At 48.0% G+C, this 23312-nt stretch overlaps 10 protein-coding genes across 10 annotated transcripts; 5 read left to right on the top strand and 5 right to left on the bottom strand.

Annotated features, from left to right (window-relative positions):
- Positions 1-815: 815 nt before the first annotated feature.
- BO66DRAFT_318799 (uncharacterized protein) lies at positions 816-1496 on the top strand (the record flags this gene model as incomplete). The annotated part of the gene is made up of 2 exons (XM_025643622.1): positions 816-1372; positions 1433-1496. The coding sequence occupies 2 exons, from the start codon at positions 816-818 to the stop codon at positions 1494-1496; spliced, it is 621 nt and encodes a 206-aa protein (XP_025505756.1).
- Positions 1497-2249: 753 nt separating this feature from the next.
- BO66DRAFT_410026 (uncharacterized protein) lies at positions 2250-7038 on the bottom strand (the record flags this gene model as incomplete). The annotated part of the gene is made up of 4 exons (XM_025649213.1): positions 2250-3065; positions 3170-3766; positions 5296-5538; positions 5623-7038. 4 exons carry the CDS (start codon positions 7036-7038, stop codon positions 2250-2252), a joined length of 3072 nt encoding a protein of 1023 aa, XP_025505755.1.
- Positions 7039-8596: 1558 nt separating this feature from the next.
- On the bottom strand, positions 8597-9083 carry BO66DRAFT_42748 (uncharacterized protein). Its single transcript, XM_025650353.1, has one exon. It carries the CDS (start codon positions 8953-8955, stop codon positions 8680-8682), a length of 276 nt encoding a protein of 91 aa, XP_025505754.1. The 5' UTR covers positions 8956-9083; the 3' UTR covers positions 8597-8679.
- A 10-nt stretch (positions 9084-9093) lies between these two features.
- On the bottom strand, positions 9094-9563 carry BO66DRAFT_318620 (cytochrome c oxidase assembly protein COX16; the record flags this gene model as incomplete). Its single annotated transcript, XM_025643612.1, has 2 exons — positions 9094-9174; positions 9240-9563. The coding sequence occupies 2 exons, from the start codon at positions 9561-9563 to the stop codon at positions 9094-9096; spliced, it is 405 nt and encodes a 134-aa protein (XP_025505753.1).
- Positions 9564-9821: 258 nt separating this feature from the next.
- nic96 (linker nucleoporin NIC96) lies at positions 9822-13552 on the top strand. Its single transcript, XM_025644567.1, has 6 exons — positions 9822-9883; positions 9948-10459; positions 10530-11181; positions 11229-12210; positions 12268-13013; positions 13091-13552. The coding sequence occupies exons 2-6, from the start codon at positions 10023-10025 to the stop codon at positions 13415-13417; spliced, it is 3144 nt and encodes a 1047-aa protein (XP_025505752.1). The 5' UTR covers positions 9822-9883; positions 9948-10022; the 3' UTR covers positions 13418-13552.
- A 700-nt stretch (positions 13553-14252) lies between these two features.
- Positions 14253-15845, top strand: BO66DRAFT_318946 (RibD family protein; the record flags this gene model as incomplete). The annotated part of the gene is made up of 1 exon (XM_025643628.1): positions 14253-15845. The coding sequence occupies one exon, from the start codon at positions 14253-14255 to the stop codon at positions 15843-15845; it is 1593 nt and encodes a 530-aa protein (XP_025505751.1).
- Positions 15846-16961: 1116 nt separating this feature from the next.
- On the top strand, positions 16962-18540 carry BO66DRAFT_318745 (RCC1 domain-containing protein; the record flags this gene model as incomplete). The annotated part of the gene is made up of 2 exons (XM_025643620.1): positions 16962-17666; positions 17716-18540. The coding sequence occupies 2 exons, from the start codon at positions 16962-16964 to the stop codon at positions 18538-18540; spliced, it is 1530 nt and encodes a 509-aa protein (XP_025505750.1).
- Positions 18541-18674: 134 nt separating this feature from the next.
- BO66DRAFT_390411 (Chromosome segregation in meiosis protein 3) lies at positions 18675-19891 on the bottom strand. The gene is made up of 2 exons (XM_025647002.1): positions 19483-19891; positions 18675-19424 (listed from the first exon to the last, which is right to left on the bottom strand). Exons 1-2 carry the CDS (start codon positions 19692-19694, stop codon positions 18854-18856), a joined length of 783 nt encoding a protein of 260 aa, XP_025505749.1. The 5' UTR covers positions 19695-19891; the 3' UTR covers positions 18675-18853.
- Positions 19892-21144: 1253 nt separating this feature from the next.
- Positions 21145-22452, top strand: BO66DRAFT_370481 (putative NADH-ubiquinone oxidoreductase 21 kDa subunit). Its single transcript, XM_025645419.1, has 5 exons — positions 21145-21282; positions 21349-21365; positions 21420-21625; positions 21686-21888; positions 21972-22452. Exons 1-5 carry the CDS (start codon positions 21223-21225, stop codon positions 22038-22040), a joined length of 555 nt encoding a protein of 184 aa, XP_025505748.1. The 5' UTR covers positions 21145-21222; the 3' UTR covers positions 22041-22452.
- BO66DRAFT_447626 (nucleoside deaminase) lies at positions 21811-23117 on the bottom strand (the record flags this gene model as incomplete). The annotated part of the gene is made up of 5 exons (XM_025651712.1): positions 21811-22349; positions 22405-22502; positions 22555-22763; positions 22910-23014; positions 23073-23117. 5 exons carry the CDS (start codon positions 23115-23117, stop codon positions 22258-22260), a joined length of 549 nt encoding a protein of 182 aa, XP_025505747.1. The 3' UTR covers positions 21811-22257.
- Positions 23118-23312: the final 195 nt, after the last annotated feature.

The raw sequence follows: 23312 nt of genomic DNA, 5'->3' as shown, positions 1-23312 counted from the left end.
GGGGGGTAAATGCCTTGTCCAGTATAGGTATAGACGGTACAAGGGTACATACAATACTACCGTGGACGTAGTATTATCTTACTGACTTGGAGGGTAAGTTATGACTTCGTACGGCCTACGATTATTTCTCTGCCAGCTAGTCTAAGTGTGGAGGAGGAAGGGGAGCTGCTGCTGCTGCACGGCAGCAGTATGGTAGCAGCAACAGCCATGGGAGGGGTTGGGCGGGGATAACGGGCAGGATAAAGGACAGGGACTGGGGTTATTGGAATTCAAGGTCATTAGGTAAAGGTTCAATGGTCAGTGGATGGTTCCATGTGGATTGGAAAAATGCCAGTCTATCTAGGCAACTTTGAACCTCTCTGTCTTAATCACTTGTAGTAGGCTCGTTCCGATACTTAGGAGGTTTGATACCTAAATCTAGACGTGTGCAAAACTGTACTGTACCATCTACTGGCTGTACTATGGAATACTGTACATCTGTACTATATATGACATACTGTACGGAGGTATTATATGAGTACACCATCGCTCACACTCTTCCAACCAGTTCTTCCCCGAGCTTGTAACATATCGAATAATACCTTACATCGTACAGCGTCGCAGTATGACCTCAGCTGTATTGATAACCAACTTACTGTACCCAGGAATGTTAACTACTCCGTATGGCTAACTGAATTAATCCCACCTAGCAAGCTGCTCCCTTTCACCAACATCTTTCTTTCTCCCTATTACCCCGTCATCGGAGCTATTTACTTACTTCCTTCTTTCTCCTCCTCCTCCCCCTTCCATCTCCTATAAGTGCATCTTTACTCATCATGTGGCCGTTTCTGTCTCCTATGCTTCTATCACTATTATGCTTTTTTCTATCCTCAAGCGTCGTCAATTCCTCGCCAGCCCCCCAGCCATCATCTGTTGATGTCTTCTACTGGCCCGTCGCAGCTTCTGAACCTTCTTTACTGGCCCAGATTTCATATAACTCGACTTCTCTGAATTCAGAGTTGGTCACCTATTCGCCTCCGACTCTTGCTCACGCACAACAGTCGTCGGACTTGATTCGCATCGGTTTCTTCGCAATCAACACTTCAGGTTCCAAGCACTGGGTCGGGACTGCTACTTCCTGGTCGTCGTTCTTTGGAGATGAGGACAACCGCCCTGTCCTTCGACTTTACGTCGAGTCGCCTTCTGAGGACGAATTGTATCACGTTGCTCTAGTATCCTCTACTACATTCGCTAATATCTCGACTCTGGCCAGCCCTCGAGTGGAACTAGTATCGAACGAGGCTGGCCCGCGTCCGCACCTAAATCAGCCTGTCATTATCGGCCCGGACGGAAAGAACGCAGACGAAGTTGTCGAGAAGACATTTTTCCAGAAGTGGGTCAAGCTCTTTCCGATGTCTTCTGCGCCTTATGTGAACTGACTTGCATCACTCAGGTACTGGTGGATTTTCCTCATCGTCACATTTCTCGCCATGTCTGGTGGAGGGGAGGCGCAGTAGTCCCCCGGGCTTCGGGCGTCGACACTCATTTGTAACACTTGGAATAGCCACCTACCCGCTCCAGACGCATCGTGAATCACCCTCACTCCTCAGCTGTCGGAAAACCGCACCCGTAGGACGTCGTGTGCCTTGCCCATCATATATCCATCACCGCCATGCGCCCCCTCGTCCTCTCCCAACGCGGATGCGCGTCGCAGGCTCTAGTCCATCCTAGCTAGGTTGAGAGTAGGATGACTGTGGGCCATACCAGATGTTCCGTAGTTTGTCGTCTGCAGCTCCCGAGCGCGAGCATCGAGCTCGTTGGCTGAGCTGAGCTAGATCCCTGATCGACTGAGAATCTCAGACAAGGTTACCAATGGGGTCACAGAGTCTAAAGACCAAGATGACAGATTGCAAGCTATGTAGCCCAGATTACTCCTCCAGTCAATGCTAGCATCAGCCAATATTTGGCGTCTACGAGCCTGCACAAGATGGTCTTGGCAAGCTTGGTTTCCCATTTCTCCGTTCACAGCAACTGGAACACTCTGGAGTCCGTGAGTCTCACTTTGCTAGAGTTGGAAACGATACTCATGTACATACAAAATAGCTCTACTTACAGAGGCTTAGCGGGCAGAGAGTGGGCGATAGGTGTTGCCTGACACAAGAATCCGAGGCCGTCTCGCATCAAATACTGGACAGATGTTCCATCAATAGCTGTTTGTTTGTCTTTCCTTGCACTGGAATGTCAGTGAAGATGCTGCTCTCAGAATTTGACTAGTATTGAAAATACTGAATCAGTCGTCGCCCTCCTCCCCGCGGGCCTAAATCCCAGCACATGACGCCCCTATCTGTGATTGCTATCAATCCATTTTCTTCCTCAGAGAAATGCAATTGGAAGCAGACGGCTTCAAGCGACAATACTATTGGTCGTAATTCGATCATGCCGGATTCTTGTGCTTGTGATGCAAGAGGGTAGAACCCATTGGAGTTCTCTTCAATCAGCGCTCTCGGCTCAAGAGCCCAAACATAGACTGTTTTCCAGTTGGCGACTGCGAGCCTTGTCCCTTGCCTTGAAGCAGCAACTATGCAACCAAGGGAATTGGTCGAATGCTGGAATCCCCAGAGGCGTGCAACGACGCTCCAATCAGGCAATCGCCGTCCACGCTCAAGTTGCAAGACATGCTGACAATTCTGTGCGCGACAGAATGTTTCGGATGTCAACAAGCACGCGACGGTCCATTTTTCTTCGCGATGGGTTGCTAGGCCGAAAGACAGGTATTTCCATTGACACCGAGCGAATCCGTCTAGGACCTGAGTTTCATGGGTCCCGAAGAAAGGAACCTCGATTGAGAAAAGAAGGCTAAGGGAGTCTGTGAACTGTACAGGGCAGGAGTTTTCATACAATGTGGGCTGTATGGGAAAGGACGACATGTCAATCCTCTGGAAAGAGCCGTATAACGTCTGAGCGCGATAGTAGTAGAGTAACTGGCTAGACTTGTCGTTAAAACGAAGACCCACTACAGAGCTGCTATCGTAAGGGTAAAGACCCCGAGCGAGTCTGCCTTGTAAGCCCCGATGGCCATCAAACCACTGCCTTTTGCTGTTGTGGAGAACGCAAGAATTATAGCTAGTTTCTAGGTTATGTCAGCACCGGCAGCCTTGGCTGCAATGACACAGAGAGGCCTACCGATTACCCCCGGCCTCATATCGCAGTTGGATTCTGAGGAACAGATATATAAAGTTACCTCGAGGTCACTGATGTCCTGGGCATGCTGCCAGGAGATTGCGAAAATGCCTCCGCGCGCGGCCGCCAGAGCCAAAGGCTCGTAGTCTGCATGATCAGGGAAAGCACAAATGCGAACAGGGCCGTGGGGAGATTCTATTGAATATCGAGAGAGATAGACGGTCGTATCGGTCCCGAGCTGCATGGCATGCCTGACGAACGGATGCCTCGCATAATCGTCGCTGTCGTTCAGTGAAGGCCTAAAGCGATGAAGTATGTATAATGTATCATCACCGTCAAATGCAGTTTTCAGAATTTCAACAGCACCTGGCCGACACCACTGAAGCTCCAAGCGAGCTTGGGGTCGGAGCCCACCACTTATAGCCTGGAAAAGATGGATGCAATCTTGTTCTCGAAAAACAAGTGCGAGCGTCAGGATCTCCCTAGGTACCAATATAGACGCCTTCACGTCAAGAGAGCTGGTCCAGGGCTTGAAAGTGACACAGTCCGCATGAAACTGTGCACCATAAAGTTGCTGTGATGCTTGTCTCAAAAGCAGTTGAAATAGCTCTTTCGCATGCATAGAACGGAGGTCTGCGGGTAGAGCTCCCGGAGTTCGTTGTAGGTGGTGCACAAGGACCTCTCGACAGTGAGTCGCAATTTCATACATGGTTCGACATGACATTGCCGCCTGTAGGAAAGTTGGGGTAGAACAGGATCGAAGAACCCATTGTATGAGCTCCGTAGGAAGGTTCAGAAGCATGGCCACCAAAGGTCGAAGCGTTTGGCTTGAGGGAGGGGAAGGCAAGTAGTAAGCAGGCAAGCACTCAAGCTTCTGTCCTACCTACTCGTAGGTAGCGGGTGAATGGACGTATCGAAGGGATTAAGCTCCTTGAAAAGGAGAGGATTGATTAATCCCTATGATTAATCACGGCTGGCGGGTCTGCCTGTCTCCCATAAGGCACCAGAGTCACTTGCTGCCTGGAAGTTATAACAATAGCCACAACACAGCCAAAATATGTTACTCCCTGGGACTATCTCGGAGGCAGAAATCGCGGCTCTTTGCTAGGCAGAAACCTCAGTTCAAGATTTTAAGACTCATATTTAAGATTTTAGCCGGTATGGAACTCAGATGCGGAAGCACTAAGGGAGATCGGCCCTTTAACTAAGGGGAAACGCCTACATATATCCCCGGTGGCACTTGGACTAAATGCAGATTCAGTGTGAATATCACATATATCCTTAATAGAACATTACTTCACCTGCAAGATCTTAGTTCCATCAACAAGATAGTGAGGGAAATTACCATGCGTCAATAATTTTTGATCTCAAATGATGTCCTGTGTATATCTATAATATTAATTTGATTCCCGAGCCACAGCTTGAAAAATATCATCATAATCAACTAGACCTAAATAAAAAAACAACACCCGAAAATGCTTTCATCAACACATATTGACACGACGACCAAGGTCTAGAATGAAAGCAATTAAGACAGCCCACAAGGTATAATAAACATCCACGCCAACATGATTTCAAGAGAACCCCTTGTGATTTCATCATCCAGTGATGACCAAGAGATACTAAATATTACCTAATCGTACTCTATTCCCCTATGTGTGATACAGCCCATTCCAGCACGCTTTCATAGCACAGAACAAATTGCGAAAGGTTCTGAACCATGCTGGGTCTTTGTCTGCGGAAGTCGTCCACAGTCTTCTCAATGAGGTCGAGACCCTCATCGAGATCCCATTGTTTCTCACTGAGCCTTGAATTCAAACCGTCCACTGTGCCTTGACTCCTTCGCCGCTTCAGTATGTCCAGGACAGTGTCAACCGTACAGAAAGCGCCGGTACGTCCACACCCAGCACTACAGTGCACCAAGACCGGCCGCTGATCCACTGCGTGTCTCTGGAACGTAACGGGAACAGGACTATTCGTTGTAGTGAGAACCCGATCACAATATTCGATGAGTCTGAGGAGGTGTGTAGGCTGCGAGGTTGTTCCAAAGTCAGGCCAGTGTGGGTACTGCAATTGAGTGACTTCTCGCAATGGCTGAAATGGGTATGCTGAATGTGACAAGCCAAAGTGCCTGACAACGATATATGGGTTACCTGGGTCGTCTTTCACGTCGGGGGGTAACTGGCTGCCTTCCAACTCAATATGTGGTGCATCTCGAGAATTTAGGTAGATCAACTTCTGCGAGAAATTGTTGACCTGGCATTGTCCATACTCTCCTGACTTCCAGTAGGGATGACATTTGACCTGACCCCTTTCGACTTCGGCAGTCAATGAAACAATAAGTCGGACATCCTGTTCCCATATCATTCGCCAAAAGTCCTAAAGACATAATGAGCAAAACTTCCAACCACACTCGCCATCGGGGACATGACAAAGAGGGAAGAGACTACATATCGCACTTACATCGAAGGTATCCGGAACTGGGGCCTGGGTGGCGATATAGCTTTTACCACTCTTTTCGGCCATTAAATGGTTCCCATTCACATAGTCACAGCCACCAGGAGGGACATTCTGGAGTCTCACTCGAGTATGTTCAAAAGGATAGATGTCGTTATATCTATTCTTCGTTCCCTTCTCAATACCGGCAACGCGATACCTTTCTGGCGAGGAGTCAATCGCTGCGGACTCGTCGGATTTATTATAAGACAGCGCTCGTTTCATGCGTTCGAGCTCCCTCTTCTCAAGCTTCAAAAACCTCTCGGAAACTTTACGACCTTTGTCGGAGGCGTCCGACACATCGCGTAGCCAAGGTGGGAGTTGTTGTCTCTTGAGTTCTGTAAGATCAGAAGGGAGTTGTAGAGGTATCTGTCCAACACCATCAACGAGATCCATGTGTTGTCTGATGTTGGCGAAGAAAGGTATCGCCGCATGGGATGACTCGGGGAGAGCACATCCGCCTGCGACTGGAGCTGCCGAAGGGAGATCAATATGCATTCTGGGTGTTTTCTTTGTAGGCGCTCCTGAAGCTGGAAGCTGCTGTTGCTTGGTCAAATGAGGGAAACGAGATGAGAACATTTTGTAGCCCCCAAGTAGAATTCGGGCCTCCCCTCCCCAACCTTCACTGGTGAATTTCTTCAGCACATTAGCTAGCGACCCTGCATCTTTCATGTCAGATGTAGCGGCATCAAACACGATTATGTACTGGGATTGCCGCCACCGCGCGAATTTTTTCTTATCATGATCAGCTGTGAAAGTATTCGCTAATTTCTGCGTGTCGAATGAAGGGCGCTTCAATAGTGTTGTCGGTATGCAAAGGTTGAGAGACCCCTCGATAGTCCCTTTCGCGAAATGCGCGTAGGGTCGAACATCTAGAAGCATAATATCACGATCAGATGATTCGAGAAGCGCTGCACATTCATCTAGGGAGATGGAACGCCCGTCCATAGAAGTCATCTGTCCTGAAGGTGCAACGGCACCTGTGACCACTAGGTCTCGGCTCCGTGGATTCCCGTGGCTCGTGGATTCTTTCAAGTGATTGTTGAATGCCAGTCCACTTCTTGAAAGAGTCAGGTTGTTATCGAGATTTATATTGTTTGCAAGGTGAATTCTTGGATAAGATAATGCAGAATGAGCATGTGGTACTGCTTCTCCAATGTTCCCAAAGTTGCCCGGACTGTCCACATTAATTGAGAAATGATCAGGTCCTGAACGTTCTAAGACTGTACTCGAGGGACCAAGTCCGGGAGGTCCATGAGATGAAGGGTTAGTATCACAAAAGGAGAAAAATGATGTTGAGTTTGCAGGGTGGTCAAGCTGCAAATTCTGGCACTCTGACGGCCAAGGAGATGTAGGTGACCTTGAGCCTGTCATAGCCGACATGATTCTATGTCAAGACAGAGAGTGACAGTCTGCCTTTCTAGCCGGAAAGTCGAGGTTCGTGATCAGATATAAACCTGCTTTGCCATCGCGATATTAAATCTAGCCTGGTGAGCAGATTGACAGTCGAGTCTAGTCGAGGAGTGGTGTTGCCTACACCAGCCACCCAGACTTGCCAACTAGTTGCTCCACACCATATGACCCAGCGAGCAAATGTACACTTGACTGACGTTATTGTCTAGAGGTCTGGATACTTGAAGTACAGAGCCTGGCCCTTAACTGGCGAAGCAGCGGAGCGAACAAGATCGTTAAAGGCAGATGATGCCCACTGGGGTCCAGATGGGCTGGCTGCAAACTCTGGCAAACTCTGGAAGGAGGCGGTAATGTTACGGCTTCAGCTGAGTATGAATTGAGAAGCCGACAAGCGGGTTGGTGAAGCAGCGATTAATCAGAAGCTTAAACAGAGGTAACGGAGATTTTCAAGCTGATATGTCTGCGAAAGGAAGACAAAGCCCATGGGGAGAAGTGGGCGAGAAGACCGGCAGAAGGTAAAGGTAGGTAGGTAAGTAATTTTGACTCCTCGCAATCGGGGAATCCCAGGTCTCAGCTAAAGGGGAGGGAATTGCACGCCCGACTGCAGTTAAGTTCCTAGACCAATGGAAATATGAGCAAGGAAAAGTGGGGGAAGGGGAGGGGAGGTGGTCACTGTTGGCTGATATCACTGATCCACTGCCATTGTTCGAGCATGAAGGGGGGGGGTCGGGGGTCAACAGCCGAGCGAATTGTGCGGAAGAGCGAATGGAGGGCAAAGGAAACGGAGGGAACGATGTTGTTCTCTGGGATATGACGTTATAGGGTGGGTGGCAGAGGGTCGGAAGACGGCACGTGTGCAGAAAGACTCAAACCCATGCGGCGGCGGCCGGTCTGGATCTTCTTGATCTACCAGGAACTCGACTGAAGCGTGGCGATGCTGTCAAAATTCAGCATGCAGCATTTATTGTATGTGAAGCAGGAAAGGGAGATGTAAAGAGGGTGCAAACAGCCACCACTATCTTTTGGTCCAACTTTACCTAAGACATATTTCACGTTTATTGGATATAAGTTCAATTTCTTTACTACGTGGGCATATAGAATTCAACAGGGGCTCAATAATCTGTACCACATCGTATAGAATACTCGCTACCCGCGACTGTGGCTACGTACTGATAGCAGCTTGGGAAATGAAGAAAGAGACCGAAAAGTCAGAAAAAAGGGAAGGAGGAACCCACAGGACCAAGCAGCTGTAGTCGACTATGTTAGAATGAAAATATGTTGAGTGCGCTATCAAAAATCGTAATGAAGTCCTTTGTGTAGCACTTCTCGACCATCTTCATTTAATGAAATGATCTCTCGCATCAGACTTGCGAGGCGAATTCTTAATTTTGCATGACAACACAATGTAGTCTTGTTCATGAGCGCGTCGTCGCCACAGCCATACATACATAGTAAAGCAAAAGGAGACCTCTGCGACTGTTTGGAGGATTTCAAGCTCAATTATAAGGCTGTTGGTCAACCGATTTATGAACAAAGATGGGGATGAATATAAGATTCCTGTCTCAACTGCGACACCTTGTTAAGCCTGTTCAATTCCTCGTCGTCGGAGTCTCAAGGTGGGGGATTCCTGGTGCCCACTAGCTTCGCCTCATTTAGGCCCTTCATTCTGACAATGCACAGCCGAGTCGAGATGTCTATCAATATTGAAGGTGTTCTTGAGGGCCAGGTAATTGATGCTTCATTGCGGTCGGCTTTTGTGAAGCCGCATTTGCCATGGGTACTTTTTGGCACGTAATCGTTGAGCAAACGCATCGAGAGCAGGCAAGAAATGGTTGGCTGGCTTTCCAACAAGTATGAGATAGCCAAAAGTGCAAGGATTACGTCCATTTTTGTGACGAAGTGGGATTATGCTGACTGGGGGGCTCGATGTAGAATGGCTGAGTTCATGGGAATAACAAGGTGTTACCAAAACATGTTGTGATTGCATTGGGATTCGTGACTTCTTCAAATCTGAGGTCAGTGGCTTCAAAGCCTGCCATCAGGTTCACCTTTGAAGCGCTGCACACGTTTTTGTTCCCAGTCATCAAGGTCCTTCGCCATAAGCCTCTTGAATGCAAATCAGCAAGTCATGTACTTCTGCAGGTCTATGCGACAAGGAGATGATCACTAACGTAGTATTCTTCCCGTTCGTCTCCAATGATCCTTCTTCGCGGGTTTCGTTTTATGCCTTCCTCGCCGTCCGGTCCCTTGAGACCCAGATTAAAGGCTTCCTCTTGGCTGAGTTGTTTTACTTTGCGATCATAACGTTCATATCTCAAAGCGGCAGCCGGTGTCAATGCGAAAGACCCTGCGACTATGATCATGATGAAGGGAAAGCCAAACAGTAGGAATGGATGTCGGGGAAGACGGGATCTATATGCCGCACCGACTCGCTCCCCTAGGGTTGATGAGGCGGTTGTTGCACGCCGGAATTTCTTGGCTTGGAAGACGGGCATTCTGATATTAATCTCAAGATTGACAAAATTTCGGTCTCAATTGAGTCGTCAAGGTAGGAACGCGGAAACAAATTGGCCTCTGGATAATACATGGACGCTGCGGCAGCTGTAAGGCTACATACTTATTGCCGTACCGTTGACAGATTGTGGGAAGTAGTTATTGGGCGGCTAGAGGTTCCTCGGCGAAACGAAAGTCCGCCATCTCCACCAAGCCTAGCTAGCAATCGCCAGCCAGAAGTCTGCTATAAACATCACGTTGTGAAAGGCAACGGAGCAGAGTGACCAAAGAGGAACAACTTCCCGCCAGAAGACGAACGCTGGTATGTTGCTTTGAGTTCCGAGTGTAGCCAAAGTTCTGGGATTTAAAACTGATGGCCATTTCAGTATCGCGGATCTACTTCCTTCAAAGCCTTTTGCTCCTTCCCGCATAGATTTTACTACGGCAGCGAAGCTCTCTCGATGACATCCACGACCCGAGGCTCCTTATTTGGGGCCGCTGGCGTAGGGATTACAACACAGCCGGCAAATTCACTGCAGAACAACCCAGCAAGTATGCTTGGGAACACGCCCGCAACACAAACGCCTTCAGGCGGATCCCTGTTTGCAAAGCAACCGCAGGCACAACCGCAACTCACCCATAGCTCTTTATTCGGACAAAATACAACACAGACTAGTGTAGCGCAAGCAGCGCAGTTGTCTAATCAGACGCAACCCGCCTTCTTTAACAGCCTACTCGAGCGCGGCAAAAAGAGGCCTCTCTCCGCGATCGGTCTGAACAGCAATTTCGACGAGTTGCCCACATTGCAACTGGGTCTCGATGATATCCGCAAAAAGGCGCGAGAGCTTGGTACCAAAGAGTCCAACAATAGACAACAATATGCAGCGAATAGCAGGGCGTAAGCTGTCTCTCCCCACCTTCTCCCCCACCTCTCATTGCGTTTCAAATGACATACTCATGGCTCTCAGTCACTATATGCTGGCTGCATCCGGGGTCTCTCCTGGTCACGCGCTACGGGACCTCAAAGCTCTAGATCCCCAGGCTTCTCTATCGGTGACTCCTAAAGAGCAGGAGACGTTCGATCCTGACAATCAAAAGTACCTAAGGAACCTACAGCAGCGTGGTCGTCAAGTCATGATAACGGAAAGCCTTGCCCGCACGCAAAGAGATTTTGACCTGTTTCTGGAAGAGAAACTCGACCTGAATTGGGAAGACCAGCGGCGAAAAATATTTCAACACTTCGGGTTGACACACAACGACGACAATGCTAAGGATGGGAAAAGTACGTTTGGCCGTTCAGTCCAAAGGGCACAGCAGTTCAATACTGCGTCTGGCCATGATCCTGCTTCGGCCTCGCGTCGGAGTGTCTTTGGGCGCTCCGGCTTGGATAAATCGGTCATTGGAATGCCGGGGACTGGAGCGGCAGGTCTTCAGATATTTGAAGATTCGATGGAGCGCAACGATGGTCCGGGTAGTCACTCTTCTGATCTTCGTTTTCTGAGGGAGAAGATAGGCTACTATGCAGAGAAAGTACAGCTGCTGAATTCGGCCAGACTCCAATCTCGGACATTTCCGATTCTATACAACTTCTCTGACGTTGAGCAGCGCGCAGGTGGTGACGTAAGTCCGCGCGATCCAATTTTCAATCTATTGCTGACTTGCGTTAGGTTCCACGGCAAATGTATGATGGCTATAAAGCCTTAATCAGTATTGTTGGGGAGTCACCAGAAGCGATGAATATCTCGGCTCCTTCCGCATTGAGGGAGCGACAATTTTCTTCGGACTATTTGGATGAATTGCCAACCTCACGCAAAGCGAACAATCTCAAGAATCGTATAATCGAGGGCTCACGGTCATACCTCGAAAAGCAATTCTATATTGATGTGGAGGGTGCGATTGCGAAAAATCCCCGAGAAGCACAACTCGGTGGCATCCCAACCGTGGTCAACAAGATCAGGGCTTATATCAGGCTCAGGGCCGCAAGAAGAGACCTCGCCCCTGACGGAACCGAGTTGCAAATGGTCGGCGAGGATTATTGCTGGATTCTTATCTTCTATCTCCTTCGCTGTGGATTCGTCACGGAAGCAGCAGAGTACGTTAGCCAAGATCCAGGTTTCCGCTCCTTAGATCACAAATTTGTGACATATATGACAACCTATGCCCAGAACAGGCGGTTGCCGAGGGACCTGCAACAAAAAATCAACGGAGAGTATCAACAGCGGTCGCGAAATGCCCCCGATAACACTGTCGATCCTTATCGCATGGCATGCTACAAGATTATTGGGCGCTGCGAACTCACTCATAGACGCTTAGACGGCATCAACCAACAAGTGGAGGACTGGATGTGGCTGCAATTTATCCTGGCCAGAGAAGATGATCGCGCGGAGGAGATTGCAGGTGATGTATTCGGACTTGAAGACATCCAGACCGATATCGCAGAGATTGGCCAGAAGCTCTTTAGCAAAGGTCAAGACAGCCAGGGTGGTTACGGAACCTTTTTCCTCTTGCAGATTTTAGGAGGCATGTTTGAGCAAGCTATCTCATATCTTGTGTCTTATGCTCCAGTTAGTGCAGTACACTTTGCCATTGCTTTGGCATACTATGGCCTACTCCGCGTGTCCGATTTTTATACATCGGGCGAAGGACTGCGTAAGTGGCACACTTTGGAGTGTTTTACCTTGCTGGCTCCTTTATTAACGAAGATAGTGTCCTACACTGTCAAACAATACCCACAGATTAATTTCGCCTTTCTCATCACGCATTACACGAAGCAGTTCCGCACAGCATATGTTGAGGCAGCGATCGATTACTTCTCTTTACTGTGCCTCAATGCCGACTTGCCCGGTTCCTTGGGTAAATCTCAAGCAGCTGTGTGTCACGAGGCTTTGCGAGAATACATTCTGGAAACCAGAGATTTTGCTAAGCTGTTGGGTGATGTACGTTGTGACGGAAGTAGGATCAAAGGTTTGATCGAACAGCGAATCAGCTTGATCCAACTTGTCGACCAAGAAGAGTTCCTGAAGACAATAACGGTACAAGCAGCGGCTATTGCTGACGACAAAGGGCTGACCACTGATGCGGTTCTCTTATACCACCTTGCCGAAGACTACGACCGCGTCATCGATATCATAAACCGAGCTCTTTCCGATGCTGTCGCCATAGATCTAGGAGGGCCAATGCTGAAGCTGCAACCTTTGAGACCCCGGGCTAATTTGCATAGTGATAGTCATGGTTCAACCCAGGGATCTCCGCTCGAACCCGGGAGTAGTCTCAGCCTTACTGCTGTGGAAGATCCGGTTGTTTTAGCTAAAAACATGATCGGTCTATACAACGCCAATGCCCTGTACTACCAACGGATCCGACAAGTCAATCGTGACTCCTGCGGGTTGTTACTTCGGATGATGGAGGCGAAGGCAGAAGTTGAAGCAGGAAATTGGACTCCTGCCCTTGATGTAGGTTTCCTCCATACTATCAACCCTTATTCATCAGCTCTCATAGTCGTTGTTGCGCTGACACTAACAATTCGTAGGCTATCAATGACCTTAACCTGCTTCCGCTACGGGCAAGAGGTTCTGTTCCCTACGTACGAAGTGCTGCTCAAGCTTTTTCGTCGTTCCCTGCCATAATCTCCCACAATATCGGTCATATCATTATGTGGAGCATCACTTGCATCGGCCACGAACGTGACCGTCTTGGCTCTAGTGCATACGAGAATGAGATCAGACAGGGGTTAGCTGAGGAGCTGCTTGTCATGGCTAAAGACTTGATGGTATTCTCCGGAATGGTCAAATACAAGCTCCCGCCTAAAGTGTACGAAACACTTGCGCGCGCTGGGGCTGAGATTGGAGCATATTAAGAAGATGCCCCTCTGCCCATGGAATCTGGGATGCACACTTCATGTTCATTTGACCTTTGTTCCTAGGCTTTTGCCGACTTAGAATACCTCGTAGTTTTCAGATAGGATTAGAGATCCCGAAGATACACATTGGCGTCTTATATTGTTTGGCCAGCGTGAGGTACGCATGTTTGTTTTTCCTAGTACGTACAAACTTCATTAGCCACAGAGTAAGCCATGCGCCGGTGCTTTCCCGCAACTAAAGCTTAGACGCCAAGACCTAGACCCGCCTCGATCATTCCAACCCGCTCACTCGCAGCAACCAGCCTACTACTAAACTCGCAGTTGGATCCCAGATACTCGAAAGTGAATGAACACCAGAGAGAGGACAGGCATAATGTCGTATCAGCCTTCATCTTGCACACAACACTAAGTGATTCGCAATTCCATCATGGATATATGCTGCATCGCGCAACCTAAGAACATTGCCCTGTGCATACACCCTTCTTCACGAAACCTTTAAGACGAGGAGGGTCCAGTGCCCGACATGGGACATGACCATGATGACGCATCTGACACGACTACGAAGTCTACACTATCCAGCCTCGAGGATGAACCGTTGAATAATGAGGTTTCGGCTCAAGCGGAATATCAAGGGGGAGGGCCCTCAATCGCGAATATGGTTACATCTTGTGAAGAGGATGACCACGGTGGTCAGGAAGTCGGCAACGTGTCAGATAACCTGATTCTTGGAAGTCAAGCTGCGCCTAAAGCTGTTAGTGCTAGAGAAAATGGGACCGCTTCGAGCCCCGACGCCCACGCGTTGCAGAGCAGCACGATTTTCCCATCAAGAGAGATGAGCACCAATTCTGGCGACACACCCACGTCGCAAAATTCGGGCTTGCCCAAATGTGACTGTCTTATCAACAATCCCCCCAACATTTCCAGGATTCGACGAGTAATGTTCGAATGCAAGGACCCTATAGAGATAAGTCTTGAGGAGTTTGAGACTTACTGGCCGTTCATTGATAACGTGTGGGTAAAACAAAGGTCTAATTCCAGCAAAGAGGGACACTGTACTACGGACTATTATATGTGTCGATTGCGACGTCCAACTCATCGCACATCAGAGACACGGCCTCTGCCCGAAGGAAAACGGCCCCGAAAGAAAAGGGTGCGAGAGGGTGGCATTTGCAATTTCCAGATCAAAGTGGTGAAGTTTGAAGGGGCCTATTCAACTGTGACCATCGCGAGGACTCCGGGAAGTAGCCGTGTGCACTCGCATGACCTCGATTATATCGATAAGGTGAAGCGAAATTCGGGGCTCATGGAGTTTGCACGAAGGGAAGCAGTGAAGGGATATCTACCATCTTCCATCTATACCAAGTTCAAAGAAGCACCTGCGAAGCTTGAGGAGGCAGGTGGCAAATTCCTCACGGTGACAGATGTGCGCAATGTTTCAGCAAAGTGGAGAATCCAGAACCCCGAGGTGAAACTCGTACCGCATGATGGCTATGAATACCAAAAAGGCCATGGAATCGTGAGAAAAGGGGGAAATGAAAGCAACGGCGGCAGTCCGGTTCTATCGAGTACGACCCCGAAGTCGTCGTTACCACCAGACACTCTTTCATTTCCTCAGTTCTCCTTGGAGTTCCTCGGACCCTATCTCCCAAAGCACGATGAGCGGCGCCCATTTCCTCATGTCACCCTATCTTACGCATCTTCCATGGACTCTAAAATCTCACTTCTTCCAGGCATGCAGACAGTGCTCTCGGGACCCGAAGCTAAGCTTATGACGCACTATCTGCGATCTCGTCACGATGCTATCTTGATTGGAGTTGGGACGGTCCTTGCTGACAACCCGGGCTTGAACTGTAGATTGGAAGGGGCAGGAGGCTACGGCGGCCTGGGGAGAATGTGGCAACCGCGACCCGTGGTGATTGATCCCACCGGTAGATGGCCCATTCATCCCGAGTGCCGCATGCTGAGGACTGCAGTGAATGGTAAAGGCAAAGCACCATGGGTTGTGGTATCGCCGGGAGCCCGCATTCACCCCCAAAAACTGGTGATGCTCAAAGGCTATGGGGGCGACTTTCTTCGAATCATGGAATACAATCAGGATTGGCGCCTTCGCTGGGAAGCCATTCTGCGCGCTTTGGCATCCGAGGGTATCAAGAGTGTCATGATTGAGGGCGGAGGAACTGTCTTGAGTGAGCTGTTAAATCCCGAGTATGCCGATTTTATTGATTCCATAGTTGTGACTGTCGCCCCCACTTATCTTGGCTCTAGTGGAGTGAGCGTGAGTCCAGACTCTAAGCGCGACGGAGAAGGAAAGCCGAACGCGGCATTAAATCCCAAGGATGTGAGATGGACACCATTGGGTCAAAACGTTATTATGTGCGGCAGAATCCGCACAGAGAATCCCCTTACTTCTCGCATTCAGGGATAAAAAGGCTCTTTTACTTCCTGCTCATTCTCTCTTTATTTCCCTCTATGCCCCTTTCATCTGCCACTCCCTGGTCCTTTCCTTGTTGACACAGTACTACATCCCTTTGCACGGTACATATAAAGTCAATGTTAATGTTCATGAATAGAACAGATCATCTAAATTCAACCCTTGAGCCCATAATAATAATAATAATAATAGTAGTAGTAGTAGTAGTAGTAGTAGTAGTAGTAGTAGTAGTAGTGGTAGTAATAATAATAATAATAATACGATAGCTATTAATAACATCTCGCAAGCGCATTAGAGGTAGGGGCCACATGCATATGCAGATGTTTGAGTAAGAGCCACGCTAGTTATCTTTGAGCCCTGATTATAATGAAAAGAAGCATATTTGGCACATGACCGGTAAGAAGAGCGTAAACAAAGACACTGCTGTCAGAACCGTCATTTCTCACACACAATGAAATGACAGAAGTTGCTGGAACAACTTTGTGGTTCACTTGACCGACATTCGCATATCGCCGACATGCCTTATAGATGGGAGACTACAGAAAGTAGAAAAGTATGGTTGACTTGCTCTTTCAAGCTTTCTTGGTTCGCTCACCAGTTATATGTTGCTTATGTACTGTACAGTGCTTTGAGCACCCTGCTTGCTACGTGAACTAGTCCGACTTAGGTTGTTGTTGTCGTCGTTGTTGTTAGTGTACCAGTAACTACATTGGGCTGTTGTTTCCTTCAGCTAAAAACAGTAACAATAACAACAGTCACGGGTGGAATACCCCAGGTTCTAAACCCGCTCCCAGCTCCTCAACAGACAATCATTTCAATTGAAAGCGTGTTGTCTGTGATATTGTCCCTAGATACTGTATAGCACTAGCTTATCTTTCATTCGATCTAATCGTTTCCATCTGACTCTCTGTACTACTTGGTATAAACATCTCTCTCCCTCTCTCTTTTGTATAGCCTTTTCCATACTGGGTTTAAAAAACCAGCTCGTGGCGCGTTTTCTTAATGATGCCCCCAAAGAAAAGTGTATCTAAGTCTGCTGGCAAAGGCAAGAAAATGAAGGCAGCGAATACTGCAGCTGCTATGACGGCCATCAAGGCGAAACGAACAGCAATGAGCACAGCTCCAAATACCGCAAACCACTCTGTTAATACTGATGACGCAGCCAGGGCTCCAAGGGAGACCAAGGTTAGCAAATCCAGTGGACGTTCTAGCCAAGGAACGACCAGAGCCGTATCCGCGAAGGCTGGAAAGCGAAAAGCTGATATCGACGAAGAAAAACCGACCCGCGAACCGAAGAAGGCGCGTGTAGCCCGACCTCGGGTGCCGAAGCCAAAACCAAAGCTCATCATCAACAGTGCTCCCACCACCCGTCTAAATGTGTATGTTTGTGGCGAAGGCAGCTCTGGTGAACTCGGTCTTGGAGCGGGGAAAACCGCCATCGATGTAAAGAGGCCTCGTCTCAATCCGCATTTGCCAGCAGACCGGGTCGGCGTTGTACAAGTCGCAGTTGGCGGCATGCATTGCGTGGCACTTACGCACGACAACAAAATCCTGACATGGGGTGTCAATGATCAGGGAGCGCTTGGGAGGGATACCACCTGGGAGGACGGCTACAAGGATGTGGACGAGACTAAAAGCGACTCGGATTCAGACTCTGACAATGACACTGGCCTCAACCCGCACGAGTCGACTCCTACTGCTATTCCTTCTGACGCTTTCCCAGAGGGTACTACTTTTGTGGAAGTCGCAGCTGGCGATAGCTCTAGTTTTGCTCTTACAGATGAAGGTCAGGTCTATGGTTGGGGAACTTTTAGGGTATGTTAGCTCACGCGCCAACTGCTCAGATTAAGCTGACAATGTCAAGAGCAACGACGGGATTCTAGGCTTTGACCCCAATAACAAAGTTCAAGCTACTCCCACGCATATCCCCTCATTAAAAAAGATCAGGCACATGGTCTGTGGTGATAATCACGTTCTCGCTCTAAACGAGAAGGGCGCCGTATTCTCGTGGGGTTCCGGCCAGCAGAACCAGCTAGGCCGCCGTATCATCGAGCGGAATAGGCTAAATGGGCTTCAGCCACGCGAGTTTGGTCTACCTAAAAACATCGTGCACATTGCTTGTGGCGCTTTCCACTCCTTCGCCGTCCACCAATCTGGCAAAGTTTACGCTTGGGGTCTGAACAGTTTTGGTGAAACTGGTATCAGAGCCGGTGCTGGTGACGACGATGCTGCCATTGTCCACCCTACCATTGTCGATTCGCTGTCAAACCAAGGTGTCACTCAACTTTGCGGTGGTGCTCATCACTCACTCGCCGTCACTAGGAGCGGTCAGTGCCTCGTTTGGGGACGACTGGACGGTTACCAAACGGGGCTGAGGATTGACACACTCTTGGATGAAGCGGTTATCAAGGATGAGCGTGGGCGCCCGCGCATCCTCATAGTACCGACTCCTGTGCCTGGAATTAAGGCCAATGCCGTGGCTGCGGGTTCAGATCACTCAATAGCCATTGATAGCGATGGCCATCCTTGGTCGTGGGGGTTTTCCGCTACTTATCAAACTGGCCAAGGGACACAGGATGACATTGAGGTAGCAACTGTTGTCGAAAACACTGCTATCCGGGGAAAGAGGCTGACCTGGGCGGGTGCGGGGGGCCAATTCTCGGTATTCACCGAACCTGTGATGTTATGATCAGCTTTGAATTGGCAGGGCCTTCCACAAGAGCTGTAGTTTGGTTCGAGTCCGGCAGTGCTCATATCAGCCTGACTTTGTACACATGCAATCTTCTGGCTGTAACATATTATACGGCTGCGTTCAATACACGAGATCTCTACGCACGGTATGTAAATCGACTCCTCCTTTTCTCATTTGGGATTTGTGCTCAAGAGCATCGTCATCCGTATTATACACAAGTTCTTGGTTAAGATAAACGCCTGTGCGTCTCGAATCTCGGTGATATCTAAAAGTCCGACTTCGGGTGCCAATAAGCAGGCAGAACAGAGACCTAGGCGCCATGGTTTCCATCTTCAAATTCTCGTAGAAGGACATCCAACTCGTCATCTTCAGGGGTATCATCCGCTACGCAACTTTCTGGTATCTGTTTGTTTGACTCTGGAGTTGGCGCATGTAGTTGTGCCAGGTCGAACATTATGTCCCCGCGTCTAGAGCCAGAAATCGTTCCGCCTAATGCTGTATCGGATGTCTCTACCGTAGTCGCAGGGTCCATGTCTGCACCAAGATCATCGAGGACTTGCTGATTTATATCAGCCGTCAGCGCTTTCGGCTTCTCTTCATCAATCCACTCCCTTCTCATCGTCTGCAAGCGCTTAGAGTGTCCAAGTTTTTCGATCATGGCCAGACCATCAGCGAATTTGGCACGAGGATATAAATCGTCAAGCCATAATTGGTAGAAGTTCAAAAGCCGGGCGACGTCAGAAAACTGTTCCATGAAATTAGCAGTCGGAGAGAAGTGATCCCGATGTTGGTGGTCATAGACCTCGTGCCCTTTGCCCTTCAGTCTCAGCCTCTGCCTGGACGTGAGGCGTAGCTTTGGTATCCCGGATTGCGAGAGCAATCTAGGCGATGGACAAGTAAGCATTTCGGGTTCTACTGAAGTGTGATCACCGGCCTTACCTGCTCTCATCTAGTTTCGCAACAAATCGCCGGTGCTTGCTAACCTGGACCTTATCGTCCACCCCTAGAATAGGCGTTGGGTCCTCGTTATTAGACCTTACAGTGATGTTCGTTTGAGGCTGTTGCCATGCCGCATCAAGGCCGGCGTCATAGTCAAACAAGGAATCGTCATGGCTTGTTAGTGCATCAAGTGGTTCTGTTGTAGTTTCCATATTCCAGGCGCTCCTCAACTCTGGAGATGACGAAAGAAAAATAACACACTGAAATCGTAGAGTGGCAAGTCAGAAAAGAAAAGCGGCGAAGTTTAGGTGGGCAGGACTAGGTTATGTTGATCGAAATATCGAGTAAGTTGTTGTTTGCCTGCTAGTTAGTATAAGCGATTTTGTACGCGGCGACGCGATCAGCAAGCTCGGGACGCGTATGTGACCAATGAGGCAAGTAAGTTGCTGGGCGATTTACTCATTACAGACTGATAAATGAATGTTATTAACACTGTATCGGCAATGTAATTGAAATACAAGTCCTGTGGTGATTGTAATCTTATATTAGGAACTATTGGACATTTAAAAATACTACTATGAGGATTCTTTTTTAAGAAGTTTTGTTTTAAATCTGTTTATTAAAACTATTAGGGTGTATAAAAATCTCAAATTATCTTATCTATCTATGTATCTCTACATACAGTAACAGTTTAACTAAAAGATAAGGATTTAAAGCCTCTTAACTACTGGCTATTGCAGATGGTTTAGCACCACTACAGTGGGAGGACATGAGTTTACACCCCCCCGCCCCCCTTTGACTCACGTGCTGCGCTAGCCACTTACCGCCTTCTTGTTTACTCCACCGCACAGCCATCAGAGGAAAGCATTGGCTTCGAATAGGAATTATGCCAGCAGAATTTCAGCTGCACTATACCTAAAGCGGCTAGAGGACAAACTACTAATCATTTGCAAGGGGCCTGGGGAGTGCAAACTCCGGACTGTAGTATTATAATTACAGCCAGTATTCATAGTAATTATCAAAGCTACCAGTACTGTGATTGGAATATTGTGATACTTAATAGTGGGCAATATTACAATCTTTTGTTTATAGCTGAAAAAATCATTCTTTCTTAAAGCATCTTTCTTATTCTTTATATTAGGACCTTTAGAGTCTGAATTAATACTAATATACTCATCTTGATTAAACTTACATATAATAGTATAAAGTATAGGAAACTAGGAAAGCTATACCCCCCCTTGCCACAAACCTACAGCTTGTAATAAATTATAAATGCTGTTTAAATACCAAAAGAACAGAATAATTGCTGATAAGATTAGATAGTAGAGTTTAGATTTGTGCAATAACTAATATAGTTACCTCAAACCCTGATCAAAGATTTTTGTTGGATTTTGAACAATTTTTAAAATTTATTATGAGTTGTGAAATTTGTGGCGGGGAAGGATATGTATTATAGACTCAGGGCTTCTTTCAATGTATTAGTAGTACAAAATATCCTGTACTCCATACATACATTCTCAGTACAATACAATAGGTGCGGTATCCCAGGTAGTCCACTGAAGTATGTTTGTGATGACTAAGTCATGTGCTAATCGCTAACTAATTAGTTAACTAGACTCCAGCAGGTAAGGCGGTGGGCTTGCTTGGCAAGACTCCCTCTGAGTTCCAACTTCATTGCGGCAGGAGCCAATCCCCAAAGCACGATTATTACGCACCTTCTTCTGGCCACGCCAAACGATCATGGCTACCGATCACAAGGCAACGCTTGTCCCCCCAAAGCGGGCCAACACCGACTATCCGGTATGTCTTTAAGATATCTCAGCAAGTCAATTCAATGGACAATTGGCACTAACTGATACTCCATAGCTAATTGATTCCGACCCGTATGAACCCGCCTTCAATCATTGATAATCGCAGAATCTCACACTGGAACTCAGGCATTTGAGACGAGTCGTCGGTTATGCAAGACCCTCTGATTATGCTGTATCAGGTGGACTGGCTGCTGCTTCTCCACTTGCTTTCTGGATCATGGAGAGGGTGAGCCCGTCCCATGTCGGCAGAGGCGGCTTCGCTCCTGTCATGCGACTAGCAACAGCAATCGGTCTCGTTGGAGGTCTACATATCTTTTACCAACGATCTTGCAGTGAGTTTCCCACCGCAGCCGGGGAAAAGTGCCATTACGGATGCTAATTTGCCGTTGTAGATCGCTTCTATGGTTTCACGGAAAACTCGCGGGAAGTCGAGATGGATGTGAGAGAAATGGTAGACAAGGTCAAAAAGGGGGAACCATTGTACGGAACTTCTCAGGTTTCTCCATACTTGCAGGGTGTTGCTGCTAGAAACTCGCGTTATTCTCAGCTTTTCAGCCATGTCATTCCATGGATCAATATTGTCAACCACGATCAAGTAAGTATATCAGATATGCACGCAAGCCTGGTGAATTGGCGGAGTCTAGGCATCTCGAAACTCGAATGCTGACCCTTTGATAGCATGGCGTCGACACCGCCAAATATTATCAACAAGCGGAACGGGAGCTCGAAGCGGAACGCCTGAAATAGCCGTATCGCTCGCTCTGAATATCGGGGGGAATGAATAGTGACAAACATTAGATATGCCCTTGTTTCTTCTGTCACCGCGAAACCTGTTGTATACGTATTTATATTCTAGCGCAATGTGAAACCCTCTTCAACAGCTTGCCTTTATTGGGTCAATCCAGACAGCTGGGGATTTCTGCTGCAGGATACGAGGGCATAATATGAGCTGGTATTCCATACTTCAGATGGTTGGGCTCGAAGATTGACTGTCCGGTACGCTATTCTGAAAGCTCGTCTTGAGCTCACGGTGTTTCTTAGGCCGAGGCTTGGGAGCTGGGCTGCAGTCAGCGAGACTTAAATGACTGCTAATGACCGGACTCGTGCATACCATTTTCATTTTCTTGTATGTAGAAGCGCCGAAGTAGCATTATAGCTTCTTCCCGAAATAGCCCCCCATGTACCACATACGGTGGGTCTATCGAGAGGCTAATGAGCGATATATTAGTGGCAAGAAATTGTTACGGGGGTGAAAACGAACTCAGAATGCAGCGAGAGGATGCTTCCGGTCCCTCCGAACCTGTCATTTCCGCAGCCAAAATAAACGGTACGAATCTGATATTGCCTCAAAGCAGAAGCACACATAATGCACGGTTCAACAGTCACATATAGGTCTGTCGAACGAAGAAGCGTTCTAGGGTGATTTTCAAGCATTTGCTCGATGGCGATGAATTCAGCATGTCTTGTGCCCTGTGTTTCATCAGCTAAAATCGGTCGTTGGGTTCATTCAGGCAGTATCTGTAAGAGAAACCATTATAGTAGTGAAATTACATTCCAAGACACCCAAAACTATGAATAGTGCTCTTTAGGCTTACCGCGCCTAGGCATTAACCTACATTCATGGATTTGTTGGTATCATTCATCCCTGAACCGACGATTTTGTTGTTATAAACAAGGACGCATCCTACCGGCGTCTCGCCTGTCTCAAGTGCTTTTTCACCCTAAAGAAAACACATTAGTTTGCTATTGTTCTATAGCGATATTGGTATCCACAGATACCATTATTAATGCCTGCTTCATAAAGTACGCATGACATGAGTCCATGCGAGCAGGCACTGCCATGACGATTCCCGGGTTTAATGAATGTGAGGCAGTTGGCAGAGGAAGTGTACTGGAGGAGAGCCCAAGGAGAGGAAATTTTCAGCACCTGAAAACTATAGCGTATCAATGTGCTAGTTTGACTTGCATGAATTGCCAGGGATCGCAACGGTATGAAATTGGCAAATTTCTTCTGGGCTC

Source organism: Aspergillus aculeatinus (genome assembly GCF_003184765.1).
Source record: "Aspergillus aculeatinus CBS 121060 unplaced genomic scaffold BO66scaffold_14, whole genome shotgun sequence".
Classification (NCBI taxonomy): domain Eukaryota; kingdom Fungi; phylum Ascomycota; class Eurotiomycetes; order Eurotiales; family Aspergillaceae; genus Aspergillus; species Aspergillus aculeatinus.
Note: the sequence above shows the minus strand (reverse complement) of the source record. Positions and strands in the feature narration are given on the sequence as shown.

Excerpts from the sequence above, each read along its gene's own strand:
- BO66DRAFT_42748 (XM_025650353.1), bottom strand. The coding sequence starts at position 8,955 with ATGGACGTAATCCTTGCACTTTTGGCTATCTCATACTTGTTGGAAAGC.
- nic96 (XM_025644567.1), top strand. The coding sequence starts at position 10,023 with ATGACATCCACGACCCGAGGCTCCTTATTTGGGGCCGCTGGCGTAGGG. Across the intron at positions 10,460-10,529 it reads TATGCAGCGAATAGCAGGGC|TCACTATATGCTGGCTGCAT; the intron begins GTAAGCTGTCTC and ends CATGGCTCTCAG. Across the intron at positions 13,014-13,090 it reads ATTGGACTCCTGCCCTTGAT|GCTATCAATGACCTTAACCT; the intron begins GTAGGTTTCCTC and ends AACAATTCGTAG.
- BO66DRAFT_390411 (XM_025647002.1), bottom strand. The coding sequence starts at position 19,694 with ATGGAAACTACAACAGAACCACTTGATGCACTAACAAGCCATGACGAT. Across the intron at positions 19,425-19,482 it reads GCGAAACTAGATGAGAGCAG|ATTGCTCTCGCAATCCGGGA; the intron begins GTAAGGCCGGTG and ends TCCATCGCCTAG.
- BO66DRAFT_370481 (XM_025645419.1), top strand. The coding sequence starts at position 21,223 with ATGGCTACCGATCACAAGGCAACGCTTGTCCCCCCAAAGCGGGCCAAC. Across the intron at positions 21,626-21,685 it reads CTTTTACCAACGATCTTGCA|ATCGCTTCTATGGTTTCACG; the intron begins GTGAGTTTCCCA and ends TTGCCGTTGTAG. Across the intron at positions 21,889-21,971 it reads ATATTGTCAACCACGATCAA|CATGGCGTCGACACCGCCAA; the intron begins GTAAGTATATCA and ends ACCCTTTGATAG.